The 16,141-nt window shown below is 32.2% G+C and overlaps 1 protein-coding gene across 4 annotated transcripts in view; it reads right to left on the reverse strand.

Annotated features, from left to right (window-relative positions):
• Window positions 1-16,141, reverse strand: part of LOC126744454 (harmonin) — a 98,611-nt gene that overhangs the window by 50,501 nt on the left and 31,969 nt on the right. For all 4 annotated transcript variants that reach the window (XM_050451888.1, XM_050451887.1, XM_050451886.1 and 1 more), the window contains exons 2-3: window positions 9,369-9,501; window positions 6,825-6,984 (exon numbers count right to left, since the gene is read on the reverse strand). In XM_050451888.1, coding sequence (XP_050307845.1) covers window positions 6,825-6,984; window positions 9,369-9,490 — 282 coding nt within the window. In that variant the 5' untranslated portion in view covers window positions 9,491-9,501. The remainder of the gene's footprint in view (window positions 1-6,824; window positions 6,985-9,368; window positions 9,502-16,141) is intronic.

Genomic DNA, 16,141 nt, shown 5'->3' on the forward strand with positions numbered 1-16,141 from the left:
GTGTAAATTACCTAAAGGGGATATTAAGTTTGCCACGCAATTTCTTACAAAATAACAACTTGGAGCGGTTCAAGAACTATCATAACATTTGCTAAAAAAGGATCAGGCTATAATATAATCGTAATTTTTTTTCTCGTGTGTGGCTCACTTATTATTAGTTGCGTAATATATGCATGCGAATGCAATTTGTGGATGAATAAGTTCGATTTTTACGATGGGGAAAGATGATGGACATCTTAGAAGAGAATATAATAATAACTGTAAGCTATGATCAGGGAAAGAAATACATTTCTCTTCTTATGAGTTTCTCATAAGAAGATTTTAATTTTGTGCAATTATTAATCACGCCACTGAAATTAATTATTTTTTTCTCTTATCTACTTGGAATTCATCTCACGAATGATGGTCTCAAAACGCACTTCGATATTTATCTTATTAGTGATTTTTTCTCTGACCAGAATCCGGAAAAAAGTGATTTCTTCTCTTCTCAATCTAGAGGCACTAAACTATTTATCACAACAGTGATATTATTGACCTAGGAATCAGTGCAAGAACGTCTTCTTTTCTCGTCGACTTGTATGTCATAAAAGGTTAATCACAGGAGTGATTTTAAGCCTAGAATTAGTAAAAGTATTTTTTTATCATTTATATCTTTATCAGCGACTTTTTTACAATTATTTCAACTTTTACCGGTCTGGAGGTGAAAAATTATTTAACTTAGCATTAATTTAACTAAGTAGTGATTTGAAGGTTCATCGATAATCCGTTAAAATATTTCAAGATAAGTGATTTTTTATAGATTTATCTCAGCAGTAAATTTAAATGAAGCTTTTAATTCACTGATCAGAAAATCAGTGATAAAGTATTTATCTTAGTGGTATTATTATCTCTGTTTTGAATTGGAGGGAATTTATTATTATTATTCACGGCACTAATTCTAAACTCAGAACGAATAAAAGTATTTTTGCTTTACGTTTATCACATCTCATTAGTGATTTTAATGATGTATCAGTGACTATATACTTTAAACTTTACAATTAAATATCTCAATTATTAGAAAATGCTTGATTCCTCAAAGGCAACTTTTTATTCGATTTCCTATTGTATTTAAAAAATATGTTTACCAGTAGAAAGAGAATAATTTTCTGATTATAAAAATACCAAACAGTATATATCTTACTCAAACCGTTTACGACATAATCATTTTTAAAGTTTACCAATTTACTTGGCTCACTCTATATACATCAAACTTTAAAATTGAATATCTCAGCAACGGAGTGAGATAATTATATGCTGTTTGGGTTCATTTTAATCAGAACAATTTTCTCTATTTGATGGTAAATGTTCAATTGACCTAAGGCAAAAATTTAATCCAATTTCCAATTATAGTTTAAAATTATTCCTGCCAGTAGAAATAAAATAATTTTCTGATTATAAAAGTACCAAGCACCATATGTCTAACTCAAACCGTTTACGAGATAATCCTTTTTAAAGTTTACCAATAAATAATATATGTTCGATTATGGTGCCATGTTCCTCTTTCCATTATTAAATAAAAATTCTTTTTTCCAATAATTTCTTAATAACAATTATATAAATTTATCGGTTTCTATAGTGGTAAAAACGGTTTTACTATCAGACCGCATCGCTTAACTATCGAAGCAGGTGTTAACCATATTTTTACCGGTAGACCACAATTTCTGTTCACTTCATCTATTCCCCGCGGACTTACAGTTTATTAGTTCCCACAGAGAGCAAATAATAACTGAAAACAAGAAAAAAACACACTCAAGGGCTTTTTTGCCTTCAGTTGTTCGTTGTATCTCCCATTCTATAATCGCTTTATGGCGGAAATCATAAATATTAGCAAAATACACAACTGATTTATCTAATTTAATTATTTCCTGCTTCTAATGCGATTTTTTTAGCGTTATAATGGGGCCTTACGATTTTATATTTAATGATTTATAGGGAGGAACAACACATGCATGGTGACAGGTCTGGTTTCTAATTGCTGAGTATCTAATTATAAATTCATCATTTATCTCTTGAAAATTAGTGCATAACTATACTTCAATTGCACAAAATGATGTGATTCTTGATTATTGGGGTTGCTTAATATATTCTTTAACCATAATCAAAGAAATTATTAAAATGTGTACAGCAAATCATAAGATATTTGAATTTTTCTTACAGGAGTGCCTGTACTATAGAAAATTTTTTTAACTCTTACGAATTAATGAATAACTCTACTCCAATTTTAAAAAATGATCTGATTCTTGATTATTAGGAATTTTTTAAGTATTCTTTAACCATAATCAAGGAATTCATGAAAATGTGTACAGCAAATTATGAGATATTTGGATTTTCCTTACAGGAGTGCCTGTACTATAGAAAATTTTTTAACTCTTACAAATTAATGAATAACTCCACTCCAGTTGCTAAAAATGATGTGATTCTTAATTAATGGGGTTTTTTAAAGTATTCTTTAACTATAAACAAAGAATTCATTAAAATATGTAGAGCAAATCATGAGATATTTGGATTTTCCTTACAGGAGTGCCTGTACTATAGAAAATTTTTTAACTCTTACAAATTAATTAATAACTCCACTCCAATTGCTAAAAATGATGTGATTCTTGATTATTGGGGTTTTTTGAAGTATCCGTTAGCTATAATCAAGGAATTCATTAAAATGTGTACAGCAAATTATGAGATATTTGGATTTTCTTTACAGGAGTGCCTGTACTATAAAATATTTTTTAACTTTTACATATTAATGAATAACTCCACTCTAATTGCTAAAAATGATGTGATTCTGGATTATTGGGGTTTTTTGAAGTATCCTTTAAGTATAATCAAGGAATTCATTAAAATGTGTACAGCAAATTATGAGATATTTGGATTTTCCTTACAGGAGTGCCTGTACTATAACATATTTTTTTAACTCTTACAAATTAATGAATAACTCCACTCCAATTGCTAAAAATGATGTGATTCTTGATTATTGGGGTTTTTTGAAGTATCCGTTAACTATAATCAAGGAATTCATTAAATTGTGTACAGCAAATTATGAGATATTTGAATTTTCCTTACAGGAGTGCCTGTACTATAACATATTTTTTTAACTCTTACAAATTAATGAATAACTCCACTCCAATTGCTAAAAATGATGTGATTCTTGATCATTGGGGTTTTTTGAAGTATTCTTTAACTATAATCAAGGAATTCATTAAATTGTGTACAGCAAATTGAGATATTTGGATTTTCTTTACAGGAGTGCCTGTACTATAACATATTTTTTTAACTCTTACAAATTAATTAATAACTCCACTCCAATTGCTAAAAATGATGTGATTCTTGATTATTGGAGTTTTTTGAAATATCCGTTAACTATAATCAAGGAATTCATTAAATTGTGTACAGCAAATTATGAGATATTTGGATTTTCCTTACAGGAGTGCCTGTACTATAACATATTTTTTTAACTCTTACAAATTAATGAATAACTCCACTCCAATTGCTAAAAATGATGTCATTCTTGATTATTGGGGTTTTTTGAAGTATCCGTTAACTATAATCAAGGAATTCATTAAATTGTGTACAGCAAATCATGAGATATTTGAATTTTCCTTACAGGAGTGCCTGTACTATAACATATTTTTTTAACTCTTACAAATTAATTAATAACTCCACTCCAATTGCTAAAAATAATGTGATTCTTGATTATTGGGGTTTTTTGAAGTATCCGTTAATTATAATCAAGGTATTCATTAAATTGTGTACAGCAAATCATGAGATATTTGGATTTTCTTTACAGGAGTGCCTGTACTATAAAATATTTTTTAACTCTTACATATTAATGAATAACTCCACTCTAATTGCTAAAAATGATGTGATTCTGGATTATTGGGGTTTTTTGAAGTATCCTTTAAGTATAATCAAGGAATTCATTAAAATGTGTACAGCAAATTATGAGATATTTGGATTTTCCTTACAGGAGTGCTTGTACTATAACATATTTTGTTAACTCTTACAAATTAATTAATAACTCCACTCCAATTGCTAAAAATGATGTCATTCTTGATTATTGGGGTTTTTTGAAGTATCCGTTAACTATAATCAAGGAAATCATTACAATGTGTACAGCAAATCATGAGATATTTGAATTTTCCTTACAGGAGTGCCTGTACTATAAAACATTTTTTAACTCTTACAAATTAATTAATAACTCCACTCCAATTGCTATAAATGATGTGATTCTTGATTATTGGGGTTTTTTTGAAGTATCCGTTAAATATAATCAAGGAATTCATTAAATTGTGCACAGCAAATTATGAGATATTTGGATTTTCCTTACAGGAGTGCCTGTACTATAGAAAATTTTTTAACTCTTACAAATTAATTAATAACTCCATTCCAATTGCTAAAAATGATGTGATTCTTGATTATTGGGGTTTTTTGAAATATCCGTTAACTATAATCAAGGAATTCATTAAATTGTGTACAGCAAATTATGAGATATTTGGATTTTCCTTACAGGAGTGCCTGTACTATAACATATTTTTTTAACTCTTACAAATTAATGAATAACTCCACTCCAATTGCTAAAAATGATGTCATTCTTGATTATTGGGGTTTTTTGAAGTATCCGTTAACTATAATCAAGGAATTCATTAAATTGTGTACAGCAAATCATGAGATATTTGAATTTTCCTTACAGGAGTGCCTGTACTATAACATATTTTTTTAACTCTTACAAATTAATTAATAACTCCACTCCAATTGCTAAAAATAATGTGATTCTTGATTATTGGGGTTTTTTGAAGTATCCGTTAATTATAATCAAGGTATTCATTAAATTGTGTACAGCAAATCATGAGATATTTGGATTTTCTTTACAGGAGTGCCTGTACTATAAAATATTTTTTAACTCTTACATATTAATGAATAACTCCACTCTAATTGCTAAAAATGATGTGATTCTGGATTATTGGGGTTTTTTGAAGTATCCTTTAAGTATAATCAAGGAATTCATTAAAATGTGTACAGCAAATTATGAGATATTTGGATTTTCCTTACAGGAGTGCTTGTACTATAACATATTTTTTTAACTCTTACAAATTAATTAATAACTCCACTCCAATTGCTAAAAATGATGTCATTCTTGATTATTGGGGTTTTTTGAAGTATCCGTTAACTATAATCAAGGAAATCATTACAATGTGTACATTAGTCATGAGATATTTGGATTTTCCTTACAGGAGTGCCTGTACTATAGAAAATTTTTTAACTCTTACAAATTAATGAATAACTCCACTCCAGTTGCTAAAAATGATGTGATTCTTGATTAATGGGGTTTTTTTTAACTATAAACAAAGAATTCATTAAAATATGTAGAGCAAATCATGAGATATTTGGTTTTGCCTTGCAATAGTGCCTGTGCGATAAAACATCACTTATAAGTGCATATAAACTCCATTTCTCTCTTCTAGAGTTAAAATGAGAACTGGTGTAATCATTTCTATACTCTATCTCTTTCCAACTTAATTGAGGTACACTAAAAGCTAATAATTAACTTGCTAACTAACAATAACAGTGAAAATCATCTTCAAGTCACGCATATAAACATTTAACAAAAGTCAACGACTCCTTCATATCCTCTTTGATATTGTATATTATGCTCATTTTGTTGTGTGAAAACGAGTTAAGAGCGGTTATTTTAATAATGAGTTCAAAAGTGGTTTTGGACCAACGTGGTTCACTTGTTTTACGGTTCTTTTTCTAATATTAACGTTCCGGCATTTGTTTTTAATAATGGCTTATGTTTAGTGTCAAAGTTCTTCTTTTTTTTTATGGGACTGTTATGTAACATTTGAATTAATAGTATGTTTACAGAGTAAACACTCCAATTTGGAAAAGTTTAATAAAATTACTGACGAAATTAACAAAAAATTATTACTTACTTGTTACTGATATATTCAATTTTAAAAATTAGGGAAACTGTAAAAGTTACTATTTCGTAGACGGTTAAGTTAGATATATGGTGTTTGGTATTTTTGTAATTAGAAAATTATTCTCTTTTTACTGATGAATATTTTTTTGAAATGCAACAAGAAATTTAATTAAAAAATAAATTTTAAGAAAACAAGAATTTACTATCAAATATTTAAAGAGGAAAATCAAAATGGCACATGTTGAATGCACATTCCAGTTTTAATTGGGCATTTATTATTCGGGTTCTATGTGAAATACACGTCATACTTTCGTGAAACGTCAAACATAAATTGACACTTTCGTGACTTTTGACACATGTAACATACTTTTTAAATGTAAATGATTTAATGTAATGTTCCAATATAAAGACCTTTATATTTTCCATTCATTCATATTTGTCAAACTAAATTGGTACTTCTAGAACTTGATGCAATCTTGAACCTCTTGACTCGGATCCTTTTCACTTCACACAAAAAAAAAAAACAATAGCCCAATTATTTAGCATAATATTTGCAATAACCATATGACCTAATGGCTTTAATTAATAACCATTTGCTCATCGCATTGTTGTAACAACAACAGATACGCAAATAACAAACGTACCCAGTCAAGAATGTTCTCATGAAATTATAAAATATCATTCAGTGGAAATACTTTTAATTGCCATTCCCAACATTTTGTGTGTAAACAATCATAATTCTATTGCCACGAGGGAAAGTGACTCTGGCACTTTCGCTAATGATTGTCTATAAGGAATGCGTAGATTGGTAGTTATCTGATACGCATGCAAGCGGATGTCTAAGTGATTCTTAGAAAATATTACTTACTCTTAATCCTTGTAGACTCGCCTCCGATCCCACTTCCACATAAGAAACAAAAATCCCGGTTCCATGTTCTCTTCCACCTCGGATACTGAACCCGAGTGAGGGACCGTGACGGTAGTTTACACCGGGAGGTGGTAGGGGCCCATGACTGGGTCTCACTAACCTAAAAAACGCCATAAAAGAACTATTAAGCCTCAAAATAGAGATGTTATGGAATAGCTTTTTAATGTACTTATTCCGACCTGTACCAGTTCTACATGTAAACCTATTCCAGATACCTATTACAGCTCCAACCTATTTCTAACAAATAAATTGCAAGAGAACCGTGGCGCTGCTGGCGGTATCACAGGTTTTCGATGAATTAGCGGTTATGTTTTTAAATATTTATTATTTTTGCAGCATGCGCGGCATTTTGGATAGCGCGCGGCAGTCACTTTGATTTCCGCCGAAAAGAATGATTGAATGACGGGGCGGCGAGTTTTTTTTGCATGTATTTTTAGTTCTGTATTTTTTAGCTTTTGTGGACACCGACAGCCAACGGACCTCCACCTGCTCATCCAGTACAAGTATTATGTGCCACATAGCAAAAAAGGAAGAAGGAAACCATAAGTTATCAAAAAATCAGTCAAAAATTTCCTCATTTGTGCCCAAAAGATTGAATACAGCCTCAAAGAAAAAAATTGACGATTTGTTATTAAAACAATTTTATACAGATTTTCAGCCATATAGCGTAGTTGAGGATGAAGGGTTTCGGCAATATACCAAAGCCCTAAATCCATCTTACGAACTTCCCAGTAGACGGTGATTTCTAGAGCAATAATTTCAAGTATTTACGAACAATGTTCAGTTTAACGTAAAGAGCTGGTCAAAGATGTAGTGGCAGTTTGTTTGACAACAGATTGTTGGACTTCCACAAACAATGAAAACTTTATGGGAGTCACAATACACTTCATAGATAAAAAATTTTATATTCAAACCATTCTTGTGAAATGCGCCGTATTCGATCAGTCTCATACAAGTGCCAATCTAAATGCGGAACTAAGAACCATAGCAGAGGAATAAGGTATTAAAAAAAATATTTTAGCAATATCTGATAATGCGGCCAATGTGAAAAATGCCATTACAAATGGGCTGGGATGGAAGTTTTTCGGATGCTACGCCCATACTCTTCATCTACTAGTTCGCGATTCACTCATTGAAGTAGCAGGCACTCTAGAGAAAGTGAAAACTATAGTTTGATTAATGAAGTTTCAGAAGAATATTGGTTTAAAAACCACTAAGAAACTTTTACAGGATGTGGTTGCGAGGTGGAACTTTACCTACTACATGGTAGAGCAATTTATTGAGTTAGAAGAAGCTGTACGGATTACAATAGCTATAATCGATATTAATCTTCCTCAATTGACTTTGGATAAATGGGCCCTTCTTTTAGATGTATGCAGTGAGCTTTTAAAAGAGCACATCTGCCAAGATAATAATTAAAAAATTGCAAAGCGGCCTTCGTAATAGAGTGGGAAATGTGGAATATAGTAGTAATTCATTGGTAGTAACTACATACTTAGACCCACGTTTTAAGAATTTGGCATTTAAAATTTAGAAAGAGTAAAGAAGAATATTATAGTAGAGGTAAGTGATATTATTTATAAAAAAGATCCAATAAAAATACTTGAGGCTCAACAACCATCTACAAGCAATGTAAATGATAATTTAAATATAAAAACAACTTTTTCAGTATGGGATATATTTGACAAAATTACTTCTAAAAAAAAATTCAAAGTGCAGATATACGGAGGACGCTATTCTGGATCGAAAAAAGGACCCATTGGAATGGTGGAGGGAACATGGATATATATATCCCAATTTAAGTGTACTTGCAAAACAAAAATTATGTGCTGTTGCGACGTCGGTCCCATGTGAAAGTTTATTTTCAAAAGCAGGTAAAATTTTAAGTGACCGTCGCAATCGTCTTATGGCAAAACATCTAGAAAATTTATTTTTGAACTCTACCGCCAAATTTTGTAGAAAAAGTTAAAAAAAAATTTCAAAATTGTTACTCTTTTATTTTTGTTTTTGTTACTTTTTTAAATAATACATATTTTGTATTATTTAGTTTTGTTTATTTTTATTTAATATTGTTCGCCATTAACCTTTCTTTTGATGGAAATTTAGCGCCTTTTTAGGATATAGGTACCTATACCTATTATCTAAAAATAAATACTGACTCAGTAAAACCAAGTAACTGTACTAATTTAATAAAAAACTCGGAATAACTTTGCTATTCTGACTTTTTCTACGATACACTGTCCGCAGAATCGCCAAGTCAAAACTAATTTCTGTTTGGCGATTTGGTTCCAAATAATACCAATCAGTCTCAATACTCGGATTGTCAAATCGCCATCATTATTTTACATGGACTGACTGACGCACTCGGAACAGGTATTTCTGATTTCTGGTAATAGGTACGCGGAATAGCCCGCTGAAACTTAAACCAAAAGAACAGGTCCGGTTCCACTGTAACAACCCTACCTCAAAATTCGCATTGCTTACCTTATAGTTCTTATTCGGTTATTTCTACTACCGCAGCTCTCGCTTATCGTTTCGGCAGACATGGTGGAACAGGCATACTTGTGCTGCTGGAATCCAACGGTGCCATATTCAGACGCTAACATCCTAAGGCAAGCTGTAAGAATGAAAAGATTCAAGTTAATAGTACCTAGGAAGTTATTTTGAAAAAGTTGTGAAGGAATGTCAAAAGCCTGTAAGAGGTTTGAATATATGCTAAACACTTGGCCAACTGATCTTAAGTATATATAATAATAATAATAATATTGTTATTGAAAATAAGAAAATGGTGCATTACACGTAAAAGGTCCGCTGAAATCAGACGCTCTTTAAGTGTTTATCACTGTGATTCTTATTCTATTTACAAAAATACCAAAATGCAGGATTGAAAATGTGATCATACTTTCTAAGACTATATATTAAGCGCACACACTCATTTTATATTCTCTGAATGTGACATCTATAGTGCAGTAAAAACGCGGTCGAAAGACGCTTATTTATCGATTTTTTTAGGCATGTTTATTGGCATCTGAAATCGAGTTTTACGACATCGCTAGAGTGATCCAAATTTTTTCATATTCAAAAAACCTCAAAAATCGCGGTAATTTTGAAACTCAACTTTTTGACACATAACTCGCTCTATCTCAAAAACCGCTCTACCTACTAAAATGATTTTTTTTTAAATTTTCAAACGCATTTCTTTGCGCACATATTGCAATAGAAAAAATTGAGGTAGTGTTTTTTTTTGTTATTCAAAAAATTTAAAAAATGTGCTGGTCACCGTTTATGGAGATAGTTTTTTCAGCAATCGAAAAACTTTTTTATTTGAAGGAATTTTACCATACAGTCTGCGAAGAAATTATAGCAGACACATTAAAAAAGTTAAAAAAAAAAACTGCAACCATTTATCTCTAATAGATCTTGAGTTATCGATTTTTCAATTCGGGGTTCCAATCGCAGGAACATTTTCGAGGTTGTCCCGCGGCAACTTTCTACTAACCGCGCGCACTGCAAGTACGCTTTACTAGGTATTTATTATATTGAAATTTTTAATTTGAAACACCTATTTATTTGAACAGTTGATACCCCAAAGTTTTAAATGCGTCTAGTATACAAATACAAAGATTCGTCAATTAAACAAGGTGAAAGATGTAGACGTGGCGACTCGAACGTTAGTCAGTTTTTGGTTTCTGGCTTCAGAAAGGTACCCAAGCTAGACGAGTTTTTATCAAATAAAGCATCATTGCTTATTTTTTTGACAAACTGTTTGGTACAAAATAGACCACCATTGCTTAAAGATGACGAAGAATTGGTTGTAGCAGGAGGTTTTCAAAATCCAAAAGACGTTTTTCTTATTACTAAAAATAGAGATCCCGAAAATTTAACCATATTGAACAGCACACATGAAGAAGCGTACACCCGTATAATTCTACATGTACTAGCTGATCAACAAATGTATGAATCAATCCTTGTCAAATCAGTTGACACGGATGTGTTCCTCCTACACTACTACAGTACAACTGTACACCTTAAAACTCCTCAGCTATTTATTCAGCTGGGATAAAATAAGAATAAGCGATCCACAACATCGTCGAAAAATTGGGCCCCCAGATTTCCAAAAATCTTTTAATAATGCATTGCCTTACCGGATGTGACACCATCAGTGCATTCTATAAAATTGGGAAAAAAACAGCTTTTGAGACATTAAATAAAAATATAAATGTGTTGTCAGAGCTGCATAAAATTCCTTATATTCCTGAGAAGGAAGCAATCGCATATAATACAAAATATATTCTCCTTTTGTACAAAAATAAAAAGGCCAATATCAAAAACCTGAATGATTTGAGACTGTTTATGGCAACTACGACTAACAAAACAGGCATTTAAGCAGCATTTGAAAAGGTAATTAAAAATATATTAATTACAACATCCTAGCTATATCATAAAATCGTATATTTCAGGTGCATTTACCAAATGAAAATTTGGTACAGTAGCCCTTTGGCCGAGCCCGCTTCTGAAGATCCTGGCGATTATGGTTGGAACAATGTGGACTCCTATATTAACCACGAAAGCACCTATACCGGAAAATCTTCGAAGTGCTCTATCAATTTGCTGTTCCGACAGAGGCTGCACCACCCGATGTGTTTGTGTAACACATGGCTTGAAATGTTGCTGCCAATGCAAATGCAAATCGTGCAGCAATAAAATGAAATATCTGATTCGGAATCGGAAATGTACTAAATTTTGGAAAGTAAAAAACTAATGTATCGAGTGCCTTTTATTTATGGAGAAAGGTTTTACATGCAGCAAGTGCATCGGAGCAAACCGTTCATAAGAACTACCCTCATTTCGATTTATCCTCAGAACGCCACTCCGACTATTTTTTTTTTGATTTTCTTAGAATTTGTTTCCCTTGTCAACCCTATTTTCTGCCTTTTATTTAATATAAATCCTAATTAAAATCGTATTACATCGAAATCACTAGTCAGACAGAAACGTACTACAGTAAACTGAACAGTGTGCAGTTAAATTAAGTACAGTACAATAAAGTACAGTCAGTAAAAAGGAGAAATTGCCTGTGACTACAACCCGCGGTGAGTGGAATAAATCCCTTTTCAGTTGGCGCGCGATTTGAGCTCCGAATTCAAAAATCGATAACTCAAAATCTATTAGAGATAAATGGTTGCAGTTTCTTTTTAAAACTTTTTTAATGTGTCTGCTAAATTTTCTTTGCAGACTATATGGTCAAATTCCTTTAAATAAAAAAGTTTTTCGATTGCTGAAAAAAGTATCTCCCTAAACGGTGACCAGCACATTTTTTACATTTTTTGAATAACAAAAAAAAAACCACCTCAATTTTTTCTATTGCAATAAGTGCGCAAAGAAATGCGTTTAAAAATTTAAAAAAAAATCATTTTAGTAGCTAGAGCGGTTTTTGCGATAGAGCGAGTTATGTGTCAAAAAGTTGAGTTTCTAAATTATGGCGATTCTTGAAGTTTTTTCAATATATAAAAAATCGGGACACCTTAGCGATGTCGTAGAACTCCGTTTCAGATGCCCAGTAATATTCCCAATAATTTAGTATAGGACTTATATTCCACCTCACATATTTCCCGACGCATACAACCTGCAGCGATTGAAGATAAATGCCCACAAATATCTTCGCGCAAGCACCACTCCAAGAGTGACATAGGACTTTCCTCTTGTGCTTGTGTTTACCATAAAAAAAAAAAAAAAAAAAAAAATCTGGTTATACGTCAAAAAAAAAAACGCGAGAATTCGAGCCGGTTTTTACTCCGCTACTATGTTCATAATCAATAAGCAACTTTAAAACAGTTAAAGTTAGACTGTTAGAGAGAACCAAAAACGGTTATTATAGAGAATTTTTAGGGAGAAATTGGATTTTTTAAATAAAGTTACCAACATATTCATTTGGGTTTTTGAATGATTACTTGAAAAAAAAATAACGATTTGAACCTGTTAACTTTAATGCAAATTTCATACCCGGTGGTGCGTCGCCGAGCGCCACATAGGAAAACCCATATAAATTTTAAGGGGTCAAATTCAAATTCAAATTCAAATAGTTTATTGTCCAACAGGAAAATTCCCAATTACAAGACAATCGAAATAATTAAAATTAAAACAATACAAGTGTTATACGCACCTTAAATAAGTAGTACAAAAAAAATAATATAAAAAAATAATATAAGATCCAATATAGAGTGATAACAAAATTTAAAATTTAAAACAATAGCATAATTGTAAGAATATAAGACACACTAACCAAATGATAACAATCACAGAAAAATAATCAGGTATCATTCAAATTAAGAGAGGAACACATCCTTTTTTTAAAAACATATTCAGTGCTGCTAAAGATGTCGTCATCTATAGCATTCATCTGATTATACCATGTACAAGCAGGGCACAGTGGAGCTTTGTTGGACAGATTTGTTAAGTTAAGAGAGGGATAAAATATATGGTGCCTCCTTGTATTGGCAGGAGGAACAAATAGAGGTAGCCTCTCTAAGAGCTCAGAACAATCAATTTTATTATTGCAAAGTTTATATAAAAATATCTGACTAGAGAGAATAGTATTTTGCTTTAGTGACAAATAGTTGAATCTATTCAGCAGGTACTCCTGTTCCACACCTCTTACTGGATATACTCCATCCAACTTAACAGAAAGTAACTTTAAGAATCTGCGCTGTACATACTCCAGTCTGTTAACATGAACATCATAGATGGGGAACCACAACATAGAGCCTTATATTAATTTAGACTTTACTAATGAATTGTACAATACAGTCAAGCTGGATATATTCTTAAATTGAGAAGTGGACCTTACTATAAACCCGAGGGATTTTAAGGCTGAACCAGTGACCTGTGCTACATGCTGGTTGAATGTGAGCCTCTTATCTACTTCAATGCCCAAATCCTTCACTGAAGAACAGTCTAGCAACTGAGAACCACTCAATATATGTGGGTATAAAATCTCTTCATGAAGAATGGAAATTGTCATTTTTTTTACATTTGTCCAGTTTAGGGGTAGTTTATTTCTTTCACACCTTTCAAAGACCCCATTCATGTCCTCTTGCAGCTTCAGGCAGTCCAGCATAGTACGAATGATACGAAACAACTTCAGATCATCAGCGAATAAAAGACAGAAACTCTCCATACAATCAACTAAATCATTAATAAATAGATCGAACAGAACCATTAAATTCAATACATCATCAATCATACTGAAGCCTGCCAGTCAGATATGAGATGAAGAACTCCACCAGACAACGATGGAATCCAGCCAAAGCCAGCTTCCGTGCCAGCAAACCAACCGTGATCCAGCCGATCAAAAGCCTTCGAGAAGTCTGTGTACAGCACATCCAACTGGCTTTTCTGATTTATAGCTAGATATACTGTTTCCAAGAAACAAGCCATATTAGAAAGAAAGAAAGAAAGAAAGAAAGAAAGAAAGAAAGAAAGAAAGAAAGAAAGAAAGAAAGAAAGAAAGAAAGAAAGAAAGAAAGAAAATGTGCTATATTACGTAAGACAACAAAATCTTGTGTACAAGCATCCTAAAAACTAAAAAAATCCAAATTCACTTTAAATTTCAAACAAACATAACTTCTAAGAAAATTTTTCATAAAATTTACACACATTACCAAAATTAATCATAACAAAACAGATTGAGAAAAAAAAAGCATCTTTTTGATAAATGTCATTAAAAAATAAGTAAAGCTGTCAATAAAACAGAATTTAGAAGAAGTAAATTACATTATTTAACAGGAAACAAAGTGACAGTAGATCTTTTCTGAAAGAAACCATGCTACTTTTCTGTAATTATGTGCTTAATTTGAGGAGACAATTGATCGTGCACACATATCTCAAAGGCCTTCGAGAAATTAGAGAGAATTGACACCGGTCTGTAGTTCTCTATTCTGCCATGGTCGCCACTCTTAAACACTGGACATATTTTAGCCTTTTTCCACTCTTCCGGAAATGTATTGGTCTTGAGTGATAGAGTGGTACAGCCAGGGCCGATGCACAGTCACGCAAAAGAAATGAAGGTATTTGGTCAGGACCCGCAGTTTCTTTGTTTTTTAACTTCTGTAAAGCTTTTCTTACATTTGCCTCAACAAAAGATTGGACCAAAATGTTGTCTGAACCATATATATCAGATTCTTTGGGCTGAGCAATAGAGGACTCAACATAAACACTCCTGAAAAAATCAGAAAAAGCATTTACAATACTTTTAGGATCCAAAACAGTGGTATCTGTATAGCTCATAGAACCTGGAATGCGAGAGTTGTTTCGTCTAAGGTGAATGAACCTCCAGAATTGCTTTGGATCACTCCGAATAGCTGACTCAGTCCTGGATATATACTCGTGATAAGCAAGATCCATTTATGTTTTTACTACCCTCCTAGCAGCTCTAAAATCCTCATAAGCAGCAGAGCACCGTGTATGAAGCCATCTCCTATGTAGCCTAGACTTTAATTTTAATAATTTCCTAATTTCATGAGTGTACCACACAGGATATGAGTATTTACTATTAGAGGATCGAAAACGAGGAACAGCTAGACAAAAAATGTCATGGACTTTGTCATAAAAGGTTTTAACTGCCTCATTAACATCTGACTGGGTGTGTATTAAAGTCCAATCCACACCAGAGATAAGCTGGTAAAGATGGGGAAAATTAGCCCTCCGAAAATTATACTTAGGACTCTCATTGTTGGAGGGGAAATCTGTAACACTCTCGAATTTGACTAGATTCAACGAGATATTAATAGCAGGGTGATATGCATCCTCAGTGACAAGGGGTTGGTCGTCCCTATCCACAGAACACTGGAAGTTGGAGAGAACTAGATCAAGCAAATTATTGTTGCAGTTAAGGGCATTGTTAAATTGAGAGAGATTCAAAAACGCCATAAAATCCCTTAGGCCAGCAAGTTTAGTGTTACAATCATAAACATTATCCTGTATAAACCTCATATTAAAATCCCCCAACAACAAAATATTTTGGTTCTGAATTGCCCTAAAAGAGGAAAGATAATCAAAGAGAGACAAGTAATTTTCTAAAGGCGAGTTTGGTGGTATATATATAACAAAAATATAAAAACTTGTCTTGTTTACAGACACTCTGCAACCCACAATATCCATAGATGGTAGTATGACCTCCAAGTCCTTCAAATCAACCCTGACAGATGCCAAGTCATGTCTAACAGCAACAAGAACTCCACCTCCTCTTTTGACTCCAA

Source organism: Anthonomus grandis, chromosome 14, assembly GCF_022605725.1.
Source record: "Anthonomus grandis grandis chromosome 14, icAntGran1.3, whole genome shotgun sequence".
Taxonomy (NCBI): Eukaryota; Metazoa; Arthropoda; class Insecta; order Coleoptera; family Curculionidae; genus Anthonomus; species Anthonomus grandis.